General features: G+C 39.0%; 2 protein-coding genes across 3 annotated transcripts; both read right to left on the bottom strand.

Annotated features, from left to right (window-relative positions):
* Positions 1-461: 461 nt before the first annotated feature.
* slc4a5b (solute carrier family 4 member 5b) lies at positions 462-18,436 on the bottom strand. Of its 2 annotated transcripts, XM_057320956.1 has the most exons (26): positions 18,400-18,433; positions 16,479-16,546; positions 16,165-16,365; positions 13,115-13,241; positions 11,852-12,012; positions 11,125-11,274; positions 10,940-11,023; positions 10,263-10,318; positions 9,241-9,398; positions 8,361-8,448; positions 8,118-8,272; positions 7,908-8,036; positions 7,659-7,833; positions 7,145-7,278; positions 6,441-6,712; positions 6,106-6,170; positions 5,688-5,879; positions 5,441-5,554; positions 3,682-3,843; positions 3,281-3,459; positions 3,137-3,209; positions 2,903-2,971; positions 2,575-2,748; positions 2,190-2,360; positions 1,373-1,466; positions 462-1,252 (listed from the first exon to the last, which is right to left on the bottom strand). In XM_057320956.1, coding segments are annotated over exons 2-26 (3,252 nt in total). In that variant the 5' UTR covers position 16,546; positions 18,400-18,433; the 3' UTR covers positions 462-1,250. The 2 variants fall into 2 exon arrangements, with proteins under 2 accessions (XP_057176939.1, XP_057176938.1); XM_057320955.1 differs by lacking the exons at positions 462-1,252; positions 5,441-5,554 and adding an exon at positions 3,964-4,077 and having other exon boundaries at positions 1,365-1,466; positions 18,400-18,436.
* A 1,692-nt stretch (positions 18,437-20,128) lies between these two features.
* On the bottom strand, positions 20,129-22,738 carry gltpb (glycolipid transfer protein b). The gene is made up of 5 exons (XM_057321418.1): positions 22,221-22,738; positions 21,720-21,778; positions 21,466-21,599; positions 21,099-21,249; positions 20,129-20,928 (listed from the first exon to the last, which is right to left on the bottom strand). The coding sequence occupies exons 1-5, from the start codon at positions 22,321-22,323 to the stop codon at positions 20,746-20,748; spliced, it is 630 nt and encodes a 209-aa protein (XP_057177401.1). The 5' UTR covers positions 22,324-22,738; the 3' UTR covers positions 20,129-20,745.
* Between the last annotated feature and the right edge of the window lie 62 nt (positions 22,739-22,800).

Below are 22,800 nucleotides of genomic sequence, written 5' to 3'. Positions count from 1 at the left end.
ATTTACACGCCCTCTTGTCATTTCAATCAATTCAAAAATGCTGGTAACAGAACAGCACAGCCCCCTATTCACTTCTATTGTAACCCATCCAAGTGAAGGGGGGCTGTTAACAACATTCTTCAGAATATCTTCTTATGTGTTCTGTGGAAGAAAGTTACACAGGTTTGAAACAACAAGAGGTTGAGTATGACAGAATTTTCATTTTGAAGGTGAACTACTCCTTTAATTCTTTTTTAAATGTCAGTTTTAAATTCATACATGTAAGTTTTCAATCTGTAAAGGCTTTTGTTATTGGTTTTACCGTAAAATCACACATATTTCTTTTGTATTGTAATTGTTGACTGTTTGTAAGTGTAGTCTGAAGGGTCTCATCAACAGATTCATGATCAAATGCTGTAAAGCTCAGCTGGCTGTTAAACATTTATAGAAAAACTGAAGAGAGAACATATGCATGACGTTTAGGCAACTTTCTTTATTTTAATTAAACTAATAAACAAACAAACAAAATCCACTGCTCTCGAATGAAAATTCTTCAAAAACTGTCAAATTACAGAAATAAAATAAACATTTTGCCATTTCTAAATTACTATTATCTGATTTTTAAAACAGAAAATGTTACTATATGAACCCAAAATCTATATCGACAATCCAACTGGAACGTTTAAAAAAATGTAACGCAACATTTCAATAAATTCTATTACAGTACCTAGAATCAGTTTATATCTAACTATAAACCAATTTATTTGTGATTGTCTCACTAGATTCTATGAAATGCACATTAAATATCATACAGTGCAAATTGTACAATATGATTATATAATATAATCATAAACATAATTCAATTCTCTCATTGCTTCTTTTCAGGTATTCTCTTAGTTTCCAAAACAAGTACGTACATCAGTCTTACTGTGTTTGAATCTGAATGTAGATGTGTGAATCTCGTGTACTGACACAGCAAATGTTCTGTGTGTGTTTGTGTGCCAGACTGGCATCAGCTCTGTGGAAGATTTAATTTAAGAATCTTGAGAGAGATCCAAAGTTAAAATGACTCACTTGCAACATGGCTGGTGTGGGTTTGAGAATGTGCGTCACTTGTTGCGTTAGTAATGTACATACAAATATCACACATTTGCTTGTGTGTGAGGACAAACAGACTGTGTGAGCATCGGCCGGAAGGTTCGGGCTGGTTCATGAACGTCATCCAGGTCAGGCTCGCATGCCCTCGGGTGAAATGAGGGTGAGACTTCTACTTCTACAAACAGTAAAGAAGATAAATTAATAACCGTGCAATATAGTCTTATGAGCAAGCGTTTGGACGAGAGACGCAGACAGAAACAGGCGTAAAGGATGGTGGTGTGTTAGTTTTACTCACAGTCAGACACTGAGGGATCTGAGTTGGGAGGGTTTGGATTCATGAGATCCAGAGGAATCTTCACTGAGGGTGGGATTTCTCTGGGTTTCTTTGACTGGGGGTAGAAGACACCGTAACAACAAACAATACACAAACTAGCTAGTGTATTTCAGAAGGGAATGTAACCAGGATCCAAAACTGATCAATTAAGAAAAAAGTTCCAATATTTGAGTAACTTTTAAAATGTTTTCTGGGTTTGGTGATATAACAAAACTGTGAATTTTCAAAACCTTTCCAAACTTTAACAGTAATCAATAAGTTTCTCCGCTTTTGCTCAAGAATAATAGTAATTTTTTGTACTAATTAAAAAAGCATGATTTTGATTGAAAATTCTAAATGCTTGTGGTGTAAAAACACAGCAATACACATGGAAAACATGTAAATTAACCATATAAACTTTATGTCAAATGTAAATAGTGAAGGCCATATTATCATTTTCACATCATGATTTAAAGAACTGATTCTGTTGCAGTAGCTTTACTAAGCAAAGCCACATTTCACTCACAATTGCTGTTATTTTTAGATCCTGGATGAACAAACATCATGCAATAATATGCAAATACATGAAGTGCGTAATAAAGGGAGACTGCATTCAAAAAACAACACAAGCATGCACGAAACTGCACACGAGCGACACACACATGCAGATAGAAGTGAAATGTATTACAGTGCCTTTTCAACAACACTGTGGAGGAAGAGGAAACGCATTTGATTGGTTAAGGACACCGCGTGTGTTATTATCACATGACCCGTGATGTCATCTGAATTCCCATCTCACCTCTTCATCACTGTTCTGTTCATCCGCCTTTGCTTTCTTCTTCTCTTTCTTTTTCTTCTCGTCCTCTTTCTTCTTCTTGTCTTTGTCAGGCAGGATATCATCCAGCCAGGCCAGATTGTGCTGCGAGAAGACCAGATCCAACATCTTCCGTACCACCATCAAACCCAGAATCTGTCAAAGGAACAACACAATCGCACAATGTGCATCGCAACAACTTTCACTTTAGATGCGCTTCTTTTCCCAAAAGTTTCCCAAAGAACCTTTCATTCTAAGGTTTTTATAAGATTCATTTCTTTCTCACAGTACATTTTTTAAGTATTTTTTACGCAAAAAGCGTGGATGTCAAAGGGTCCTCATATAAATCCCTTTTTTCAGAGATGCTCACCATGACGGGGAAAATGATGGCAGCCATAGTGGACTTGAGGATCCAGAGGACGGCCAGACAGGTGACCTGCACCAGCGTGAAGAGATGAACACGACGCAGGGGGACGTGACGCAGGAACGCAAAATCCGGCTGGTGTTTGGCCGGCATCAGGTAAAGCTTTATCCTTTCCCAAAACTAAACAAAACAGCGTCTGGTGAATTCCTAATTCTTCTTAAAGGAACATCCCACTTTTGTCAGTTGACTTTTAAGTTGGACATGATTTTCATTTTCAGATGAACTATATAACACAGCACAGAGGAGGTCAGATCGAACTCAGTGTTTCGTGTACCTGAATGCCATGGAGAGATGCAACACCCATATAGAGAAACACGCCATACAACACAGGCATGGGGATGTACTGCATCAAAACATCATACATCATGTGTTTAAAACAAACAAACAAACAAACAAACAAACAAACAAACAAACAAACAAACAAACAAACAAACAAACAAACAAACAAACGTAATCATATTTAACATATAGATGAAGAATATACAGTATATTATTCATCCAGTCTGACCTGCAGTATTGGTGCAAGAAACACTGAGACTCCAGTCAGGACAAACACTAATGTGCCCGTGAGTCTCTGCTCCCTGCGGTAAACACAAACAAACACATCAAAATCCAGAAGGAAAAAACATCCCGCTGTCAGATTGAGATTTACCTTACACCGAGAAACTGCGGCTGCTCTCCGGGAGCGCTGGACTCGCTCTCCATCTTTAGAGAGTCAATGTGTGCGATGGAGATGACGGTGGCCGCGACGTACCACGGCAAACCCATGAACGAGCAAACGGCCATCAGGATGCCCACCCAGAACAGATCCAGATGATAACCGCAACCTTTCTGCTCCAGCGGACGGTTTGAGAGAAAACAAAATATGAATGGGTCTCCTTCAACTTTTGAATTCTTCCAGGACAATATCATCTGTCATATTACTCTGAAATAAAACATCTCTCATCAACAAGATGCATGATTTGATGTAAATGGAAAAAAAATCTTGAATTATTTATTTGGAGGATAAGAAATAGTGATGATGGTGATTTTGAATATTGTGTTTTAATGCACCTTTAGTTTGTTTTCTTTACGGTTGACAATGACGGCAGTGATCTGCTGATCCATGAAGATCAGGATGGTGACCAGCATCGCAGGCACAAAGCTGGCAAGACAAATCCACCACGGGTTCTTTCCTAAAGGCATGACGATCCAACCACGATCCGGTCGGGTGGGCTACACACAACAGAGTTAACACAGCGATGATGAATGACAAAGAGGTTAAAAACACAATCAGTTTTGTGAAGTACACCGGATTGATTAGTATAATCATTCAGAAATATGATCAGAACATACCTTAAATTCAGTTGGCACAATCAGTTTAGGGGTTTTAAGGCCCATAAGCATATCGAGAGCAACAAATGTCATGATTGATGTGAAGATTGCAAAATCACTGATGAGTTTCCGAAGCTGCACATTTACAGGAATAAAGAAAGATGGAAACAGATGCAGAAAACTAAAAGACATTAGATTTTAGAAGGGACTGATGTCATCACAAACTCTTATGAAACACAAAAGTGAGTCAAAAGAAGAAAAAAGCTTATCAGACTGAAATGGTCTTAAAGCCACAATATGGAAGAATTTTGTTATGAAATATCCCAAAATCACTTGCACAGTGGGATATATTTCATGCAGTTGTGTATTTACATTATCCCAAATGTTCCCAAGAATGTGCAAATCTAGAGAAATTCCTATTTCAAATAATGGCCCGTCCCTTGTCTCCCTTGTATTTGTCGCATATCAGGGACTTAATATGCGCTGCTCCGCACTACCCTCAGTTTCCGGTTGTAGAAACTACGGCAACACGCAAATGCGGAAGTGGTTGTTCAGCATCTGGGACGCAGCATCTGTTGTTCTGTTATTGTGGATCACGATTACTCTTTGGCTAGTAAAGGAAACCCAAAAACGAGTAAACGTAGGCCAAATGAGGCAAGCAGGCTTATGGACAAACGAAGAAATAAAACGAGGATTAATATCGGCGTGGTGTTTTCTAAATGGAGAGAGCTTCGCGACCAATTTGGACTCGACAGAGACTCCGCTCTCGAATGTGTTTTAATAGACAGGTAAGCACATTTTATTTATTGTACACGAAATACTCATGCACAGATTATTTGAATAGTTATGAATGCAGTTACCCTATGAAATATAGTATATGTCACACAAAAATATGTAGCCAATAACGTTACTTGTAAATGCTGTGGGTTCGTTCCAATTTACTTTTCAAACCACGACTGTATGACTGTTTGAAACAGGTAAAACTGTGTAGCATTACGCTACCAAATCAATGGATAAAGTCCAATATCAGTCGCGGGCTAACGTAGCATTACATTCCACGTTTCTTGCAAGCTAATTCATTACGATGACATAAAATAAAATTCATTCATTACGTCGTCCGTGAACATGATGGGCGATCTCCATACGCCTCTGGATGGTGAAAACGACATGTCCCATAATTCCACTCTCCTACATAACGTCATTTAGCTTCGCCTTTTGTTGTTGTTTCGAAAGTGCGCCATCTAGCGGTCCAAATATTCCATATTGTGGCTTTAATTTTTATTTATTTTTTTTGGAGTTGGATGCTAATCACATTCATTACACTTTTGTAAAACATCTTTTATGTTGGAAGAAAACTTGTGAAAGATTTGTACAGGTTTAACATAACGTGAGTGTAAATTTGTGATGACAGAACTTAGAATAAAAGAGAAGGAAAGGGATGCAGATTCTATTTAACTGAAAAAAATGAAGAAGAACGAGAGGAAAACACATTATGGACCTTAATCTGGGTGGGCACATGCAGTTTGGGCGTCTCCAATGACATCACATAATCCAGAGAACAGAAGACCAGGATGGATATAACAATGGCAAAATCTCCTATCAGTGCACGACACTTGAGAAGAACACGAGAGGACATCACGATAAACACAACACAGATCATAAATATAGACTCGGACACACAGAAGGTGTTTTGTCAGGGTTTAAAAAATGTTTAACACAAGATTGAGGGAATTATCCCGGCTGACCTTTGTAGGAAAATATCGGCTGGCTTTGAACTTCTTGAGAGAGATGGTCATGGAGTACGTGCCAAAGAACAAGAAGAAAGACAAGAGCGCCAGATCAGGAACATATTTACAGGATTTGCCCACCAGAGACCCTCCAAACCTCACACAGTCTTTCTTATTCAGCTGACTCCAGTCCACAGCCGAGAAGTTAAACTGTGTGAGAAACAGATGAAACAATTATTTTTTATTTGTAAATTTTATTCACTGATCTTAAAGGTGTCATGCATTTTCTACACCCTTACAAATGTTTATTTAAGTGTGTTATTAGTATACTGCTATTGTACTTTTTTACATACTTATGACGGTCATAAAAAATAATAAATAAAGATGAGTTTTTTATCTGTTTACTGTAACATAAACCTATGCAGTCTCAGCTCACCATTGGGTAATCGGTGATGTTGTCTATGCCTAATCCAGAAGAAGCATTGTGAGCCAACGATGAGACTACAAAAGAAAATACACGTAATAACACGTTTGTATATTGGCAAAAAAATCATGCAACAACACATTAAACAGATGTTCATGTAGCTGATACTCACTCCATCACACAGCCCATCGAATCAAGTGTGAGCAATGAAAACGCACAGTGACAAATCCATGACATTAAAGTCAACGTAAAACATTTGCATAATTTTAAAAAGTAAATAAATAAACCCAGAACATGTATTAAGACATAAAACCGACATGGCTGGAGAATGCAGCATTCAGACTCACCTTGATCAGGTGGCAGGCAGTCACATCTGTATGTGGTGATGTAATCGGGTTTAAAGTCTCGATCGATGGGGTAATAGTTGAAGGTTGATGTCATTTTCTTGATGGCGTCAGATATGAAGATGAAGGAGATGAGACTGGAGAAGCCCTCCTCAGTGAAGCGGGTCATGTATTTGATGATGTAACTGGCGTCTGTGGCCACCAGAAGCAGACACTGTAGACATGAGTGAAGACCGATCCACAGCCGGAGCTCCATGTAGTCAATGTCATTGTTTCTGAACACAACAGCACGTTCAGATCTTTACACAGCATTTGAAGTGAATGGATGGATGGATTGACGGATGGAGGGAGGAAGGGAGTGATGGATGGATGGATCGAAGGATGGAGGGATGGATGGATGGACAGACGGATGGACGGAAGGAAGGATGGATGGATCGACATATGGATGGACGGATGGATGGATGGGTGGAGGGAGGGATCGACATATGGATGGATGGATGGATGGAGGGAGGGAGGGAGGGATGGAGGGAGGTAGTGAGTGTGTGAGTGAGGGAGGGAGGGAGGGATGGAGGGAGGGAGGGAGGGAGGGATCGACGGATGGATGGACGGACGGACGGATTGATAGATGGATGGATGGATGGACAGACAGATAAATAGATAGACAGAGAGACAGACAGACAGATAGATTTAGATGATATTGTCCTCACTTGCTGAATTCATAGAGCAGTTTCTCAAAGATCAATATTGGTCCTGTAGAGCTGAGAATGATGAGAGGTTGACCACCAAACAAACTGAAGACAGCACCAGCCAGAGCCGTGCCCAAAAAACTCTCCATCACACCCTGAACATCAACGACAAACACACAAACTTTAAAGAAAAAGAAAAACTGACAGAAATTTAAGAAAAATGCGAAAAAAATGATCGAGAAAGCAACGAGGGCAAATGTAACGATCAGCTGAAATCTGATGAACAATACAAAAATCTAAAAGGTCCATACGACATTATCTAAACCTGTATTAAAGCTTTAGGATATTTTTTAGGACCAAAAAAAGCTGTGGTTTAAAATGAAAAGAAATATCAATATCTACAGTATATTATATCATACAGTATGTGTATGTATGTATATTCCAGCTTGAGTGCATGCTGTTATTTAAACAAAGCACACGAAACACTAAATAAAAGTACATGTCTATATCATCTTCTCTTAAAAAACTAAATGACCTGGTAGTTATCTGTAGCGTCTCCCAGAAGTCCTCCAAAGGTGATGGCGTTAGTGATGCAGCCCAGATAGATGAAGAGCACAGCGGAGATGGACTGAATGTGAAAACCCTCATAGATGTCACTGAGTAACCAGGGCATCTTTCTCTTGATGTCCAGCCAGAGTCCACCACAGAATCTATCAGAAACACAAACATCATCCTTCATACTCAAACACCGTCCAGAGACACAGACGGGCGGAGTGATTATTACCGGCCGGTGAACGCCAGCTCCTCTCCGAGTTCATGAGGAGCAGGCATCTCCTCATCTTCAGCGGACGCCGGACCTCCTCCTGCATTTCCATTGGGCTGTCCGAGTTCATTCAGAGAGAAAACAGACTTCCTGTGAGAGAGAGCAGAACTTAGGTTTAAGCTTACTTGACCTAAGAAATGTGAAACGCAATGTAAATGAATGATTTAATACCTCATATCTGCTGAAGGCAGTTTTTTGGGAGGCTCAATGCGAATCTTTGGGTCCCATTCTCCTGGAGGAAGAACGATCACCTCATCTAAAAACTCATCGATACCTGCGATCAGATCCTCCCGATCTCTGGCTTTATAAGCAACGTCACTGAAGAGCTGAAGATGATGATTGACGCAAGTTCAGCTCATTCCGTAACGGTGATGCTTTTGAATAGAGTATGACATGATGTTTGAAGTGTCTTACATCATCAACCATAAGAGTAGCCATGGCACGGCCGATCTCATTGTAGGATTTGGTTTTGCCGTTTGGTCCCAGCAGCACAAAGAGAAACCTGAGACACAGCATTAAACATCCACCAGAGAGTTTTCCAATCATCCTTAAAATGTCATACAAATGTGACCCTGCCTGTGCAAATCCAGCTAAAGTCCTTTTTGGTCATTTTTCTACAGAATCCTACATAGTGCAAAGAACGTTCTGTGCAAATACAACCATGATTTCCTTAATGTCAAAAATTTAAATCATAGTGAAATTAATGGTTATCTCATAAATAGCCTGGATTTCATTGACAGCCTCATAAAAAGTCTATTTAATGAACTAATTAAAGGTGCAGTTTGTAACAATTTTGCAGTAACATATCAAAAAACCACTAGTACTTACAATATCTCAAATGTTTCCAACTACTTGTAAATCGTGAGAAAATCGCCATTCTAAACAGTGACACGGGGCTGTGCAGTCGCCTGTCAATGGCGTCATGTCCGCGTTCCCCTTTGTTAGCGCCTTCACTGACGTAGAAACCGCATGACAACAGTGTCATGGACAAATGCGGAAGTAGTCTCCAGCAAGCCACTAACTTGTTTCGAGCAGTCACTTATTTACAGTATGGACCACAATTATACGCAACATTTATAAAACTTTACCTCATCTGCTAACATTATTTCTCGCTCCCGTCTGATTGATGGCCATCGGCGGTGGAGTTGAAGACAACAGATCCCTTCATTTCACGCTCCTTCACAGCATCATCAAGCTACGGCATTGTTGTTGTTTTGATTTTTACAAACTGCACCTTTAACCCATTTTTAGACAGGTTTAACAAACAAAAGCATGTGCAGAGCAGGATCTTCACCTTGTTGGTACGGGGACTTCAGTGAGACCTCCGAGTGTGGCGGCTTGAGCCAGACGGACGAATGCAACAAAGGGTTTGTCCAAAAAATCCACCTCTCCGATGAGAACATTGGACGCCTCTGCATCTCTCGGGATCTTCTTCATGAACTTGTTTTTCAGCTAGTGGGCAGAATCGCACTGTTTTAGAGAAACTTGTGTTCACGCGACAGCAGAACATCATGCGGCCTCATTCATAAATGGCTATCGGTATTAACTGTAGTGAAAGATCAATAGCATACACAATCAGAGCCTGAGCATGAACACACATGCACACATACGCGCGCACACACACACGGACACACACACACGCGCGCACATGCACACACAAACGCACGCATACACAAAAATATGCACACGTGCACACGCACGCACGTGGACACACACACACACACACACACACACACACACACACACACACACACACACGCACGCACACGCACACACAAACACACACACACGCAAGTACACACATGCGTGCGCACGTGCACACACAAACGCACGCATTTACCAAAATATGCACACGTGCACACACACACATGCGCGCACATGCACACACAAACGCACGCATACACAAAAATATGCACACACGCACACACATGCGCGCACATGCAAACACACACAAGTACACACATGCGTGCGCACATGCACACACAAACGCACGCATACACAAAAATATGCACACACACGCGCACACACACACATGCACACGCACGAACGGACGGACACACACACACGAACGCACACACATATACACACACAGGAACGCACACACACCTCTCTCAGAGGACACGTGGCCAAGAAAAGTTTTGTGCTTATGCTTAAAATCACCTTTTAATCTTTTAATTTAAGTCACTTTCTAGTGAACGAGTCTTTCTATTTTGATTCTATTATTCAGACAGTACTGAATCTGTCAAACAAGCCTTTGAGTCGCCTCAAAATACATGAGAAAATAACAGAGAAAAAAAAGGCAAGAGACTGTTGCACCTGATCAGAGCTGGGCGTGACGGAAATATCATTCATACTGCGACACTGAGATGGATCTGAAAAACATAAATCACACACGTGAATCCATTTGTTCCAGCATTTAACAAGTGTCAAACTATGAGAAAAAGTTCATTCAGAAAGAAATGAATGTATGCTAATAATATCAGATGATAATACATTTACATATTTGACTCACACCTTAATTCAAAAGCAACAGTAAAGTCAACAAATTTGAATGGACTTTTATGATCCTAACACTGAGCTCACATGCATTATCAGTAATACCACGGTATTTTTTGTTTGAAAAGCAGTCGTTGGTTTAGTGATCGACAAACAAACGAACTAGCCACAGTTCAGAGCAAATCATAAGAAACAAATCAAGAGCTCAGGAATAATGTCTAATCCTCAGAACAATGACAGAAATTTCAATCCTGCATGCAAATCGTATTCAACACACATCAAACATCAAATATTCCTCGTGCTAAGGGTCTTTCTACACAGACAGAGAAGTAAGAAAAGTGCCGAGGTGTTAAAGAAGATGCAGATGAATACACCAGAACTCAAATGTTTAGACTGAATTTGTGTGTTTTTAACAAAAATCATCAGTCAGCAAGTGTCCAGTGTACATGAAAAAACGTTTGACCGCTGGTGTACATGAAGGTTAGTGAGAGACTCACGCAGTTTACTGAGACCTCCGCTCTGTCGAGAACGCAGGTCCTCAGTGGAGCGATGAACACCTGAAGCAGAGCGAGGACTGGGGTCTGATACACACACAAAGACAGAAGAAAAGATGGAGATGAGAATCAAGAATCGAAAGAGAATGGGGAACTCTGGGACGGGTGAGGTTACAGGGAGCGCTCACTGGAAGGACTGGATTTGCCGATGTCTGCCAGCGAGCGATGGATGGGCTTCTTGGTCTGGTGACGGTGCTTCCGCAGGAGAACGAAACTGATCTTCTCGCGGATCTCTGGAGCTACAAGACCCTTCTGCACCTGCTTCTCTACAATGTCATCTGGAGACAAAGAAGCACACGTGAACATCTGCGTTTAAAAATGTCTTATAGATTTCCATACAAACTGAAGAACAAACGATCAGAGACATTTGTAGCTGTATATTTAATGGAGTCTGTCTCATTTAAACCTTAAAGCGATATTTCAGAGGCAAAACTAAATTTCCCCATGTTTTACTCATCCTCAAGGCATCCTGACTGAATATGACTTTCTTCTTGAAGAAGAATAACTCTTGAAGAGTTATAATATCACGTGTCATTTTTCTTCCAAACGGAAGAATGGGGGGCAATTTTTTGAAGCTCCAAAAAGTGCATTCATCGATCAAAGAACGGCTCGACACGGCTCCGTGGTTTTTTGCCTCCCATTCTACCGCTTGGAAGAAAAATGATACGTGGTATTACAAGTATAACTCCGACTGCATTATTCTTCAAGAAGAAAGTCACATTCAGTCAGGATGCCTTGAGGGTGAGTAAGACAATGGGAAGTTTGTTTTGCCTCTGAAATATCGCTTTAAGAACATCACGTGATCCAGTAAATGAGCTATTGTAGAGCGTGATGAACAGTGAAAGAGAAACAGACCCACGATCTGCGGCAGTGAATATCCCTCGAGGTCCAGCAGAACGCAGCCGGTCTGCAGACACGTGCGCAGTTCAAACAGACTGTGCAGAGACAGCGTGGACACGTGAGGTTTACTCCATCTCTCTCCACCCTCCTCAACCTTCTCCTCAAACTTCACCCACCTGACACAACACAACACAACACAACAAGAGATGCAGCTGTTGCCATGACAACGCTCTTCACGTCCCACCGGCAGACGCAAGAAACTCTTTTGTTTGTAATGGATTAAAAATAATTGCAATGAGATTTTCGTCATTACAGTAAAGTTCACTGTGTGTGTTTGGGTGCGTATGCGTGTTCCAGTAAACTCTACAGGATTTGAGACAGTAACAGCAGTAATGTTTGACCTGTGGCCACGTTTTTAAGTCTAACTAAATGATGTTTATTTAAAAATAACCTGCAGAAAGGTTTGCGAGAGGGTCAGGGTTAGGGGATGCAATACAGTTTGTACTTTGTACAGTATTGTAATGTATGAAAACAAACACAAGTATGTGCGTGATGAATGTTGAGTCCTGTTGAGTGTGTGTGTAAGGTTGTGTCTGAGTGATGAATGTGTGTGTGTGTGTGTGTGTGTGCGTGCGTGTGATTAAGGTTGTGTGTGTGTGATGTATGTGTGTGTGTTGTTTTGAGTGTGTGAAAGAGGCTGTGTGTTGTGTGTGTGTATGTGGTAATTGTTGAGCATGTGTTGTTGTGTGTATGTGATGAAGGTTGTGTTGTAGTCGTGTGTGTGTACAGTATGTGATGAATGTGTGTGCGTGTGTGTCTGTGCGCATGCATGTGTGATTAAAGTTGTGTCTGTGTGATGAATGTGTGAGTGTTGTTGTGCGTGTGTGTGTGATTTAGGTGGTGTGTTGTGGTTGTGATAAATGTTAAGTGTTGTTTTGAGTGTGTGTGAAAGAGGCTGTGTGTGTGTGTGTTCATGTTTGTATATCCCGGTGGGGACGGAAACCTGAATACACACCAACACATGGGGACTCGTGTCACCGTGGGGACCAAAATTGAGGTCCTCATGGGCAAAAAAGCTAATAAATTGTACAGAACAATATTTTTTACAAATCTAAAAATGCAAAAAGTGTTCTATGATCTTTAGGTTTAGGGATAGGGTTAGGGATAGGGGATAGAATATACAGTTTGTACAGTATAAAAACATTACGCCTATGGACTGTCCCCACGGGGATAGTCAACCAAAGCGTGTGTGTGTGTGTGTGTGTGTGTTTGTGTTACCGGGCCGACTCTTTCCACTCCATCTCTCCGCCCTCATGCTGCAGTGTGTCCATCTCAGTGAAAAGAGTGGGTGTGGGTTCATCGTCCTCTCTGAGAATGTGACGCAGTCTCTCTGCAGCGGGGGACACTGACATGCACGCACGCACGCACGCACGCACGCACACACAGACACAGGCACACGCACACGCACACGCACACGCACACGCACACGCACACACACCCACACACGCGCGCGCTTCTTAATAAAATGCAGTCAAGCTGTTTACTTTCGGTTTAAGGTAAGAAACGACATTCTAATGGCACGAACAGGCAATTTGGTTTAATCATTTGTAAATATAATTTCATATATGTTAGTAAAAGACATTTATATTTAATTTGTCAAAAAAAACCTGTCAAAATGATTTGCTGCAATCCGGGTTACCGTGTGTTATTAGTTTTGAGAGGTTGTTATCTGGGACTAACGAACCTGCAAATGTCGTGACTGGCCAATCAGAATCAAGCATTCCAACGCTCCGTTTAATAAACAAACTTAATGAAACTCTGAGTTTTGGGATCGTTCATGTGAAAGCAGAAACACAGAAGTCTACTGGAGCACATGATGTGAACTGACCGTCGTCTGACCCGCTTCAAAATGAAAGGTGAATATGAGGCATCAGATCATCCACATCGTTCACATCTAAACTAAACCACAATCTGATTTCTTCCAGACGAATGCAAACACTTTCACATCATCTGAAATCACCTAACATCCGTAGCATCCCTAGTTTCAAACTCAATTTACACACAAGAACTGAATCTGAATGATCTGCCTCCAGATCATTGTGAATGTTGTAAATGTGTGATCATCACATATCAAACAAACTTATGAATTTAAATGTCTGATCATCACATATCAAACAAATTTATTTGGTAGATTATTTTAGAATAATCATGTGACAATGTTTTATTCTAATCTAATGAGAGATTCGATATTCAACAGATCTTTCCTAATGTCATCAAAAATATGTTGACTTTATATTTCACTGTGCTCTGTGCTCACGAAGTCAAACGTCTTGTTGTTCTCTCAGGATTTCAGGCTTTTCTCCGGATTATCAGCATGTGTTTTTCTCCACATAATCCTTCTCACACCAAAGGAAAATCACAAATATGTAGAATGCCATGAGTACAACACAGCATTTTATCAACAGATTATACATTTTTCTCACTTTGGTTGGTCGATCACAGATGTTCTTTTCTTCTGAGATCAAGAACAGTCTAGAAATAAACCATCTAACAAGGTCTGCACATTCTAACTACGTTCGGTTGCACAAAAAAGTTCTTTAAAGTAGGAAAAGGTTCTACAGACTAAAAAATAAAGAAATAGGTCTATTAGAAACCTTTCAATGAAACGTTCTTTGGTCAACCAAAATCAGCGTGCTGTGCTAGGCATCGCTTTGAAGAGCTCTGTATTTTAGAGTAAATGGACTTTGACCAAAAACTACAAAGAGAAAGTACAATGGAGAAGACAATGAGAAAGTTGTGAGAGAATAAGAGTGTGAGATGAGAATGTACCTGTACGTGTGCTCAACAGTGTGTTCTGAGACTCCAGACTGGACGTCAAAGACTGAATTGAGGCTTGAATATGAAAAGACGACCCAGAGTGTTCCTCGGCCATTCTTCACTTCCAGAAATATCCAACAGACTCTGAATGACCCTGACCACCTGAGCTCTGTGTCTGCTGTGCGTTTAAATTGAACTCATTTTGTTTTATGCGTGTTTTATGAAAGTCTCGGTTCTTAAACCTACTCACACTGACGTAGGGTAAAACAGGGTAAAGTACCTCACACATGAAAGACCTTACAAGAGTTTTTCCCCTCCTCCAGCTTTACTGAGCATACCTCTCTCTCTCTCTCTCTCTCTCTCCCTCTTTTTCTTTCTTTCTCTCACTTTACCGTTTAGTTTTATTTTTGGTTATCAATTCACAGCAATAAAAAACAGAATCAAGTGTACATTTTTAAACTTCATTATAGATGATGCAAAAACCGCGATATAAATAACCAGGAAGAATAAAATCAGAAGGATGTGAAGTTGTATCAGTTTAAAAACAAGATCAAAGCAAGAGGACGGATTTAACATTTTACAAGATGATTACACTGCAAAAAAGGACATTCTTATAAGTTCTAGTTAATGGTTTATTAATACCGAGAATTGGACCTTAAAATAAAGTATATAAATAAAGTATGTATTTTCTTTCATAAAACAAAACTAAATGTCTTAGGTCACTTATCTGGTCAAGAAAATGTATCTAGATTTAAGAATGTTAAGATATTTGGGTCACACTTTATTTTAAGGTCCAATTGTCGGTAGTATTAATAAACCATTAACTAGGACTTTTGCTTCTGTAAACTCCTAATTTGTTGCTTATTAGTAGTTAGTAAGGTAGTTATTAGGTTTAGGTATTGGTTAGGATTAAGGATGTAGAATACGGTCATGTTGAATATGTGCTTTATAGGTACTAATAAACAGCCAATATGCTAATAATAGGCATGCTAATAACAACTAGGTAGAATTGGTCCTTATACTAAAGTGTTACCGATATTTGTACTATAAAACAAGACAAAATGCTTAGTAAGGCACTTGCTGTTTCTTTCAACACAGTGGCTTATAATGATGTAATTTGCTCAACTGCTGATAAATCTTTATTTTTATCATTCTTTTGTATTGCAGTAATGTGACGCGTGTTGTTATGATTGTTATATTGGAATTGCGTATTAAAACTGTAAAATAAATGCTTGTTTAAAAAATACAAAATTCTTTCTAACATATTATGCATTTTATTTCAATAATATTTAGGATTTATGCTTTAGTATAATTTAGTATAAGCTATTTGAGACATAAATGAACAGTTAAGGCAGATTTATTTTGGGCTGTACGGGTTTTTAATTTGAGACACAGTACTGAAGTTTTATGGTGTAAACTTTCTCAGAACATGAGCAGTTTCTGTTTTGCTCGAGTTTGTTTATAACTCATGGCTGTGTTTTATTCTGTATATCAGTAAAGTATTCTCTTACTGGTGGAGTTGATGTCTGAGAGCAGCTCATTTGAATCCCGCTCATCATCAGGCTCACAGGCTTCCTCTCGATCCGTGTGCTCGTGACGATTGTGCCGTCTGTCATGACTGTCCCGGTCGTGTGAATGGCGTGATGTGTGCCGGTGATGCCTGCGCTTCCTCCTGGTGCCCTGCGACACCGGAACACCGATGTAGACGGACTCTAGAACAGACCGAGGAACATCTGTGAACTTCAACTTCACGCAGACACACAAAGACTTACAACATGCAGTACATCTGCTGAGAAACACATGCCAAAAACAAATCTTCCCTCACCGTCCTCATCCTCACAGCGTTTACCATGGTGAGCACTTCTTCTGCTCCCGTGCCAGTCATGATTCATACTGAGAAAAAACACACAAAAGAGTCTCAACTAGTATATCACATTTACATATACACATTTTTGGCTAAACAATACCTTTAAATGTATAAATTATTTGAATGAATGAAACATATTTGCATGCAGTACAAGAATCACAAATGACATAATTGAGCAGTTACAGTAGCCAATCAAATCAAGGTCTGAGGTCTTTCAATCTGCATACGGGATGTTATTCATGGTCTCAGTTTCAGTGACCGTGAGAGGACCTCAGAGGAACCAGCACATGAGATCAATGTCTCTATCGCTGATGGGGAAGGAAAACCCAATGCAGAGGTTTAATTCTCTCTCTCTCTCTCTCTCTCTCTCTCTCACACACACACACACGCACGCACGCATGCACGCACGCACGCACACACACACACACACACACACACACACACACACACACACACACACACACTCCTATGTCACATTGTGTAGGTCGATTCACATATTCAGAAACAGTAGCTGTGTCTCCTCATTTGCATGAACAAACTCAGAAATAGTCAAAGCCGTGGCACAGCGTTTGATGCACATGTGATTGTGTTCTGGGTTTAGAAGGATGCAAGTTTAACTCTACACTCTTTATTAAAGGAAGAAAAGTCAAATATAAAAGATATGGAAATACAGTTACTGATTATAATAAAATTGACAAGTTTATGCCTTTAATATACACATGACTCCCTCAAGATTGTTTACGCTATGATTTTCTGAAAATGACTTTCGAAGGTCTTGCAATGAAACACAAGAATAAATCAGTGCAGTACATCAACAGAGATATAATGCATCCAATGAACGAACTATAAAAGATTTCAGCATTAGACGACACATACAGTAACAGTATAATGACCAGTGTCCTTCACAGCAGTTTCACATAATCACATCTGACAGTCATATTGATCCACTAAGAAACACCACTGTGACTGTGGAAATATGGCAATGCGTTCAGAGATGACCACATTTACAATTTAGATCCAAAAACTCTATGGTGTTCTAGGGTGTTGCTATGGGGTTCTGGGTGGTCTCTGGGTGTTGATATGATGTTCTGGGTGGTTTCTAGGGTGTTGCTATGGTGTTCTGGGTGTTTGTTACGGGTTACTCTCTTTTAATGCATTTATTAAAGTAATAACGCATATTTCTTCAACAAGCCACACGTGCCAACATCGTCAGTACAAACTGTGTAATGCTCAGGTCCAGGGTTCAGTAAAAGTATTAAAGACACTTGTCTTTTACAAAACGTGTGCTATTATTATACATATAATAAACTTATGTAAACTAAAAATGAGAAAAAATATTTACAGTCTACTTTTTTAGGTATTTCTCAGAAAAATATGATATGTAATATGTACTTCTCAAGTTCACCACTACTACACTTAATGAATACCCAAAAGTACACTTAAAACAGGGCCAATTAGTATTAAAGTCGTATTGAAATAGTATACGTGTGCAAAAATATAGTTGTAGTACTTAATACATAAAATACACTTAAAATATGCTTTGCTTAGGTATACATAACAAAAATGAACTTAAAGGATACGTTCTGTAAGGGTTAAGAAACACTGACATTAAAAGCATCTTTGCAAACAAAAGCAGGATTCAATGTCTTACAGAAAATATATTCATTATTTCATTTTTCTATTTCAACTCAACACACAATGTATCACTATGAAAACTTTTAAGCAATAACTACTGAATACGTTTTTGCTATTAGATTTTGGATTTTTGTTTTGCCATGTCACATAAAAGGAACTGTTTAATAAAGTTGTTAATAAACAACAACTTTAGATTTCAACTACTTCTGCAACAGCCTAAAAATGAAAAAAGACGAACTCATACCTTGTTATAGAAGTTAGATTGAGATGAGACAGGTGCGATGAGCATTTGAGCTTAGATCAGGGTTTGAACTCATGGACGCAGCATCATATCACACTGGTCTCTCTCTCTCTCTCTCCTGGTGGACCGGTGAGATGCTGCAGGCCAGAAGCGCTGGATGGATCATCAATCACATCAATTACGATGCTGTTAAACGTGACACGCAGTTCCTGAACTGATATGAACACATTGAACGACCCGCTGGCTCTTTCAGACCTGATCATGTTGATATATGATCAATCTCAGTGACCAAATACAGTCACAGAATCAACTGTATACAGGACACACAAAACTCCTCCTGCATCACACTCTTCTGATTTATTTCTTCAAAGATGCTGAGGTATTTCTCATCTCATCTATGATTTTTCTTTCGTATAGGGAACCAGCAGATGGCAGCACAAACTACATGTTTCATCTTCAGGTGTTTGTACGACACAAATACGATTGTTCATTCATGCCAGTTCACAGAGGATCAACCCATGTAAACACATACAACTTTTGATTTTAAACGCGTATTAGTACTGTTAATGCTCAAATCCACTAAGTATTGTTCAGTGTTAAAAAAATTCAACCTTATTTTAAAGTGGTACCCATTTTTTAAAGATGCTGTTGCTTGCTAAAATGATCTTGGGGTTGCTATGACGATGCTAGGATGGTTTCTCGAACGTGAGTCCATCCTCAAGTTAGATTTGATTCTGATATATTTAAAAAATCAATAATTTTATCTGCTTTAAGATGCTCAGTTGAAAGTGTCACTTTCATAAACAGTAAAGGTTGAGTTTCACTCAGTTTAACATTCACTACAAATGTCTCATAGCTGATATTTCTTTCATATAGTATAACTGACAGGCAACGAAAGTCATGTTCTTACAAACTTTTGCTTTGATGGTTCATAATAAATGAAACCCTCGTAAGCCTGCGATGTCCTCGTGGATGAGTAGAGACGGAGGATAACACGACTCTTCAGAGAAACGTCTTCATCACCAGATTCTCAAATTTGAGATATAATAACCAGGGATTACATCAAACGGAACATCTTTTATCTGTCCGGTCACCATCACCTCACCAGGACCAGTCCACAGATCTGGCCAAATAAATACAGATTCAACACATACAGTACAGAGAGGTTCACCGGTTTAATATCATGTTTGACATAAAAACAAACATTTACTTGAGCTGGCATTGACCAAACCCAATGATCCATCCCAACATAACATGCGAATAGGACAGAAAGCATCTTGATGTCAATGGATAACAGCAGATCTGACCTTGAATAGCAACACAGAAAATATATCTTATTTCTTCTTTTTACATCACAACACTACATTAAGAATACTAAAAATAAAAGTATGCTCTTGACCCGATCAGCAATGAGGTTTGTTTGTTGATCTGTTTTGTTTTGCTGGTGGTGCTCATGCACCTGTCCAGTTAATCCCTGATGTCCAAATGTGACTAATCAGAATGGACAGCAGGGAAATTTTGAGGGTTAAATTGCCTTGAAGGCACGCAGAGAATTAGATGAAACTCTCCCTCGATGTATGTGTGAAGCAAATGTTTTCACCAGCGATGTCCTTAAACAGAATCAATACAAGCCCTACTTTAGATCTTTAAATTGATTTACATTTTAATTGATCACTATCAAAATTTATCGAAAAAGAAAAAAATGTTAATCAGTATTCACGTGTTCCATATATAAAACCTTATTACATAAAATGTTTTATTTTTTCTTCGTTAGAAACTCACAGATGAGATCTCTTGAATTATTTCTTCTAGACATCAATGAGATTAAATGGAGAGAAGCAGAAAGTTCTTCTCTGTGTCTGAGATATTTCTCATGAGGAGAGAAAGAGTCAGAAATCTGACAAATGTGTCTGTCATTTGAGTTTGAGAAGAGATGTCAACAATGTGCCAAACTGAGCTCAGATTTACCCCCGTTTGTAAACCCTCCTCTGTATGTGATCAAGGTGTGTAAACATCATTACATCAGTACATAAAACATCACAGTCATCAATCACAAACAGTATATCTGTCATATAAAGCGTCGTGTTTGGTTTATTTGTTCATCATTTGTGATGTATGATAGAGCAGGATGAGGATCAGGTGAACAGTTAACACATGAGCTTCATAAATAAAATGTCAATTCCAATATCATACAGAAATTGGATGTCCGTGCTCTATATCAGAGTTCACGTGAAGTAAACAGGATTTGAAGAGTGATCTGAACAGACCTCATTTAAGGTAAAAGGCCTTGTCAAAAATAGGCCTATACATAAATGTGTGCTTTAAAGTCCAACAGAAAAAAAAAACATTTTAAACCTGGTAATCCAGTTCAGCATTCATTGTATAATACATTTCGTAAATGGCATCCACAGTCGCAGTGAAGTTTATTAAAAACTGACGAACTTTAGATAAGCAATCCTCCTCAGCAACTTCTTGATTCTTGGATAAAGCTTTAAGAAAATCCGACCGGCAGGGTGCGGCAAATAATGCAGCCTACAGCAAAAGCAAAAATATTTGGTGAACTTGTTTGTCTTTTCAAAAGTTTCCACACGCTTTGATTAGTGAATTTCTGTGACTTTTGCTTGACTTCTGCAGTAGTTTGCAATAACAAGATTGAAATGCTGTAGACTCACAGAGTAGTTTCTGTAATGTTTTAGACCAACCTTGAAAACCTTCTGGACTATCCAGCCATGATAACTCTTGAGGGCTTGATCATACGCTTTAGTGATATTGATGCGGATAAGAATGGGATTGTTGTCATCTCTTTCTCCATCAGCTAGACTTTCCAATAAAATCTGAATGAACCGCAGACCTCTGAAACCAGATCAGTAAAACTCTTTACAAAACAGTGGGACTTGAAATAAATTGTGATGATTCATAAACTGCAATGGACAAGTTTTATTTTTTAAGAGCCAAGATTTTGTTATATAATTATCATTTTAAGAAGGAACTTCTCCCAAAAAGTTTTCAAAGTACTGTAAGACAATTTGTTAAATAAAATTAAATGAGAATTTTTTTTGTCTCTCTTACCTTTTTAACCACATCAGTGCCAGTGTCGCTCCAGCTTTAGGCCATTCTGAACCATGGATGCTTTTCTCGGCTAACAGGATCTGCTGAAGGGTCTCAAACTTCACCGGATCAGAGTCATAGACAGCTTTAATTTTCTTGTGGAAACGGGAAAGAATTCAAACACTGATCAGTTTGTGTTTGGTGGAATTAAATGAAAATGTCCTATACAAAAACAATTTAAAAGCATTTTACACTAAATTAACGTTTTGACTTACTGTAATGTTTCCATTTATGTCAGCCTTAATTGGTGCAAAAACTTTGGAACCGAGACAATCTGAAAAACAATTTTTACAAGTGCTAATCCCTGTCAGTCTGTGATAACAAAATAAAGAAAACCATTATCAATACGCAAAAAAAAGTATAATTGTAAAAAAAATCACTTTACAAATAGAAAAATGTTTAATCTTAAAAAAGTCCTTTATAAGATTAAAAGAAACACTTTGTGACATTGAAATTGGCTGCATTAGGCCTACACCAGTACAGTTATAGAAGTATCATTTGGCGCCACCTTAAGGAATAAAATGGTATTGCAAACAGCGGAATATCCGTTACGCCCTCTTAATATTTAATCAGCCATTGTAGCTTCCCTAAATCGCTTTCATTGGTGTCTATTTAAAAACCAAAAGATATTTGTAGGCCTTACTCTGCTCTTGTTCGTGCTCTTTCACAAAAATAATTGAATCGAGTGATTTGTGTAAATGAAGTTGACCACTCACCGAAGAAAGACGGCAGGTGAGAGACAGACTCCAGAAAGCCCTTCGTGTCGATCTCCTTGTTTTCCGGTATAGGTGGGAATTGGTTATCCAGTAAAAGTGTCATTGCTTAACTGTTAAACACGACTTTCTACAAGCGATGTCGGTTTGAAACGGCCTGTTTTTGTTTTATTCTCACCTCGTCCGGTGTGTCGTATTCAACAGGTGAGGACGAGTCGACCGATGTGATCCGACTTTAGATTCACAGTCTACAACGTTAATAAATCATGCCAGCAGTTTAAACAGGTTCCTACTGAAAAATAATAAGGGTTAAAAAAGCAATAATATGGTAAAGGCTATGCATTTTATATTGATATTTTTCTACATTTAAGTACTGACCAGTTCAGTAAACAATAGTAGCCTAATAAAGATTGTAGTAATATTTTAAAAATAAATAGAAAAAAGTTGCATGTTACATTATCTTTACACGGAGTCAAATTATGTGACGTTTTCTTACAAAATCGCACCTGACACATTTGAGCCAAAAAAATGTCATATGGCCTCTTTAATACCTTATTATTAGCCTGTCTATTAAAATGACACA

The sequence above is a fragment of the Triplophysa rosa genome, linkage group LG22 (assembly GCF_024868665.1).
Source record: "Triplophysa rosa linkage group LG22, Trosa_1v2, whole genome shotgun sequence".
Lineage (NCBI taxonomy): Eukaryota > Metazoa > Chordata > Actinopteri > Cypriniformes > Nemacheilidae > Triplophysa > Triplophysa rosa.
Note: the sequence above shows the minus strand (reverse complement) of the source record. Positions and strands in the feature narration are given on the sequence as shown.

Bases quoted from the DNA above. Each gene is read 5' to 3' on its own strand.
- gltpb (XM_057321418.1), bottom strand. From the start codon at position 22,323: ATGACACTTTTACTGGATAACCAATTCCCACCTATACCGGAAAACAAG. The intron at 21,600-21,719 runs GTAAGTCAAAAC...CGTTTCCACAAG, and splicing joins ACATAAATGGAAACATTACA to AAAATTAAAGCTGTCTATGA. The intron at 20,929-21,098 runs GTTGGTCTAAAA...CTTTTGCTGTAG, and splicing joins TAGTCCAGAAGGTTTTCAAG to GCTGCATTATTTGCCGCACC.
- slc4a5b (XM_057320955.1), bottom strand. From the start codon at position 16,545: ATGAATCATGACTGGCACGGGAGCAGAAGAAGTGCTCACCATGGTAAA. The intron at 7,279-7,658 runs GTCATTTAGTTT...GTTGATGTTCAG, and splicing joins ACGCTACAGATAACTACCAG to GGTGTGATGGAGAGTTTTTT. The intron at 2,749-2,902 runs GTACACGAAACA...TGTTTTGTTTAG, and splicing joins CATCTCTCCATGGCATTCAG to TTTTGGGAAAGGATAAAGCT.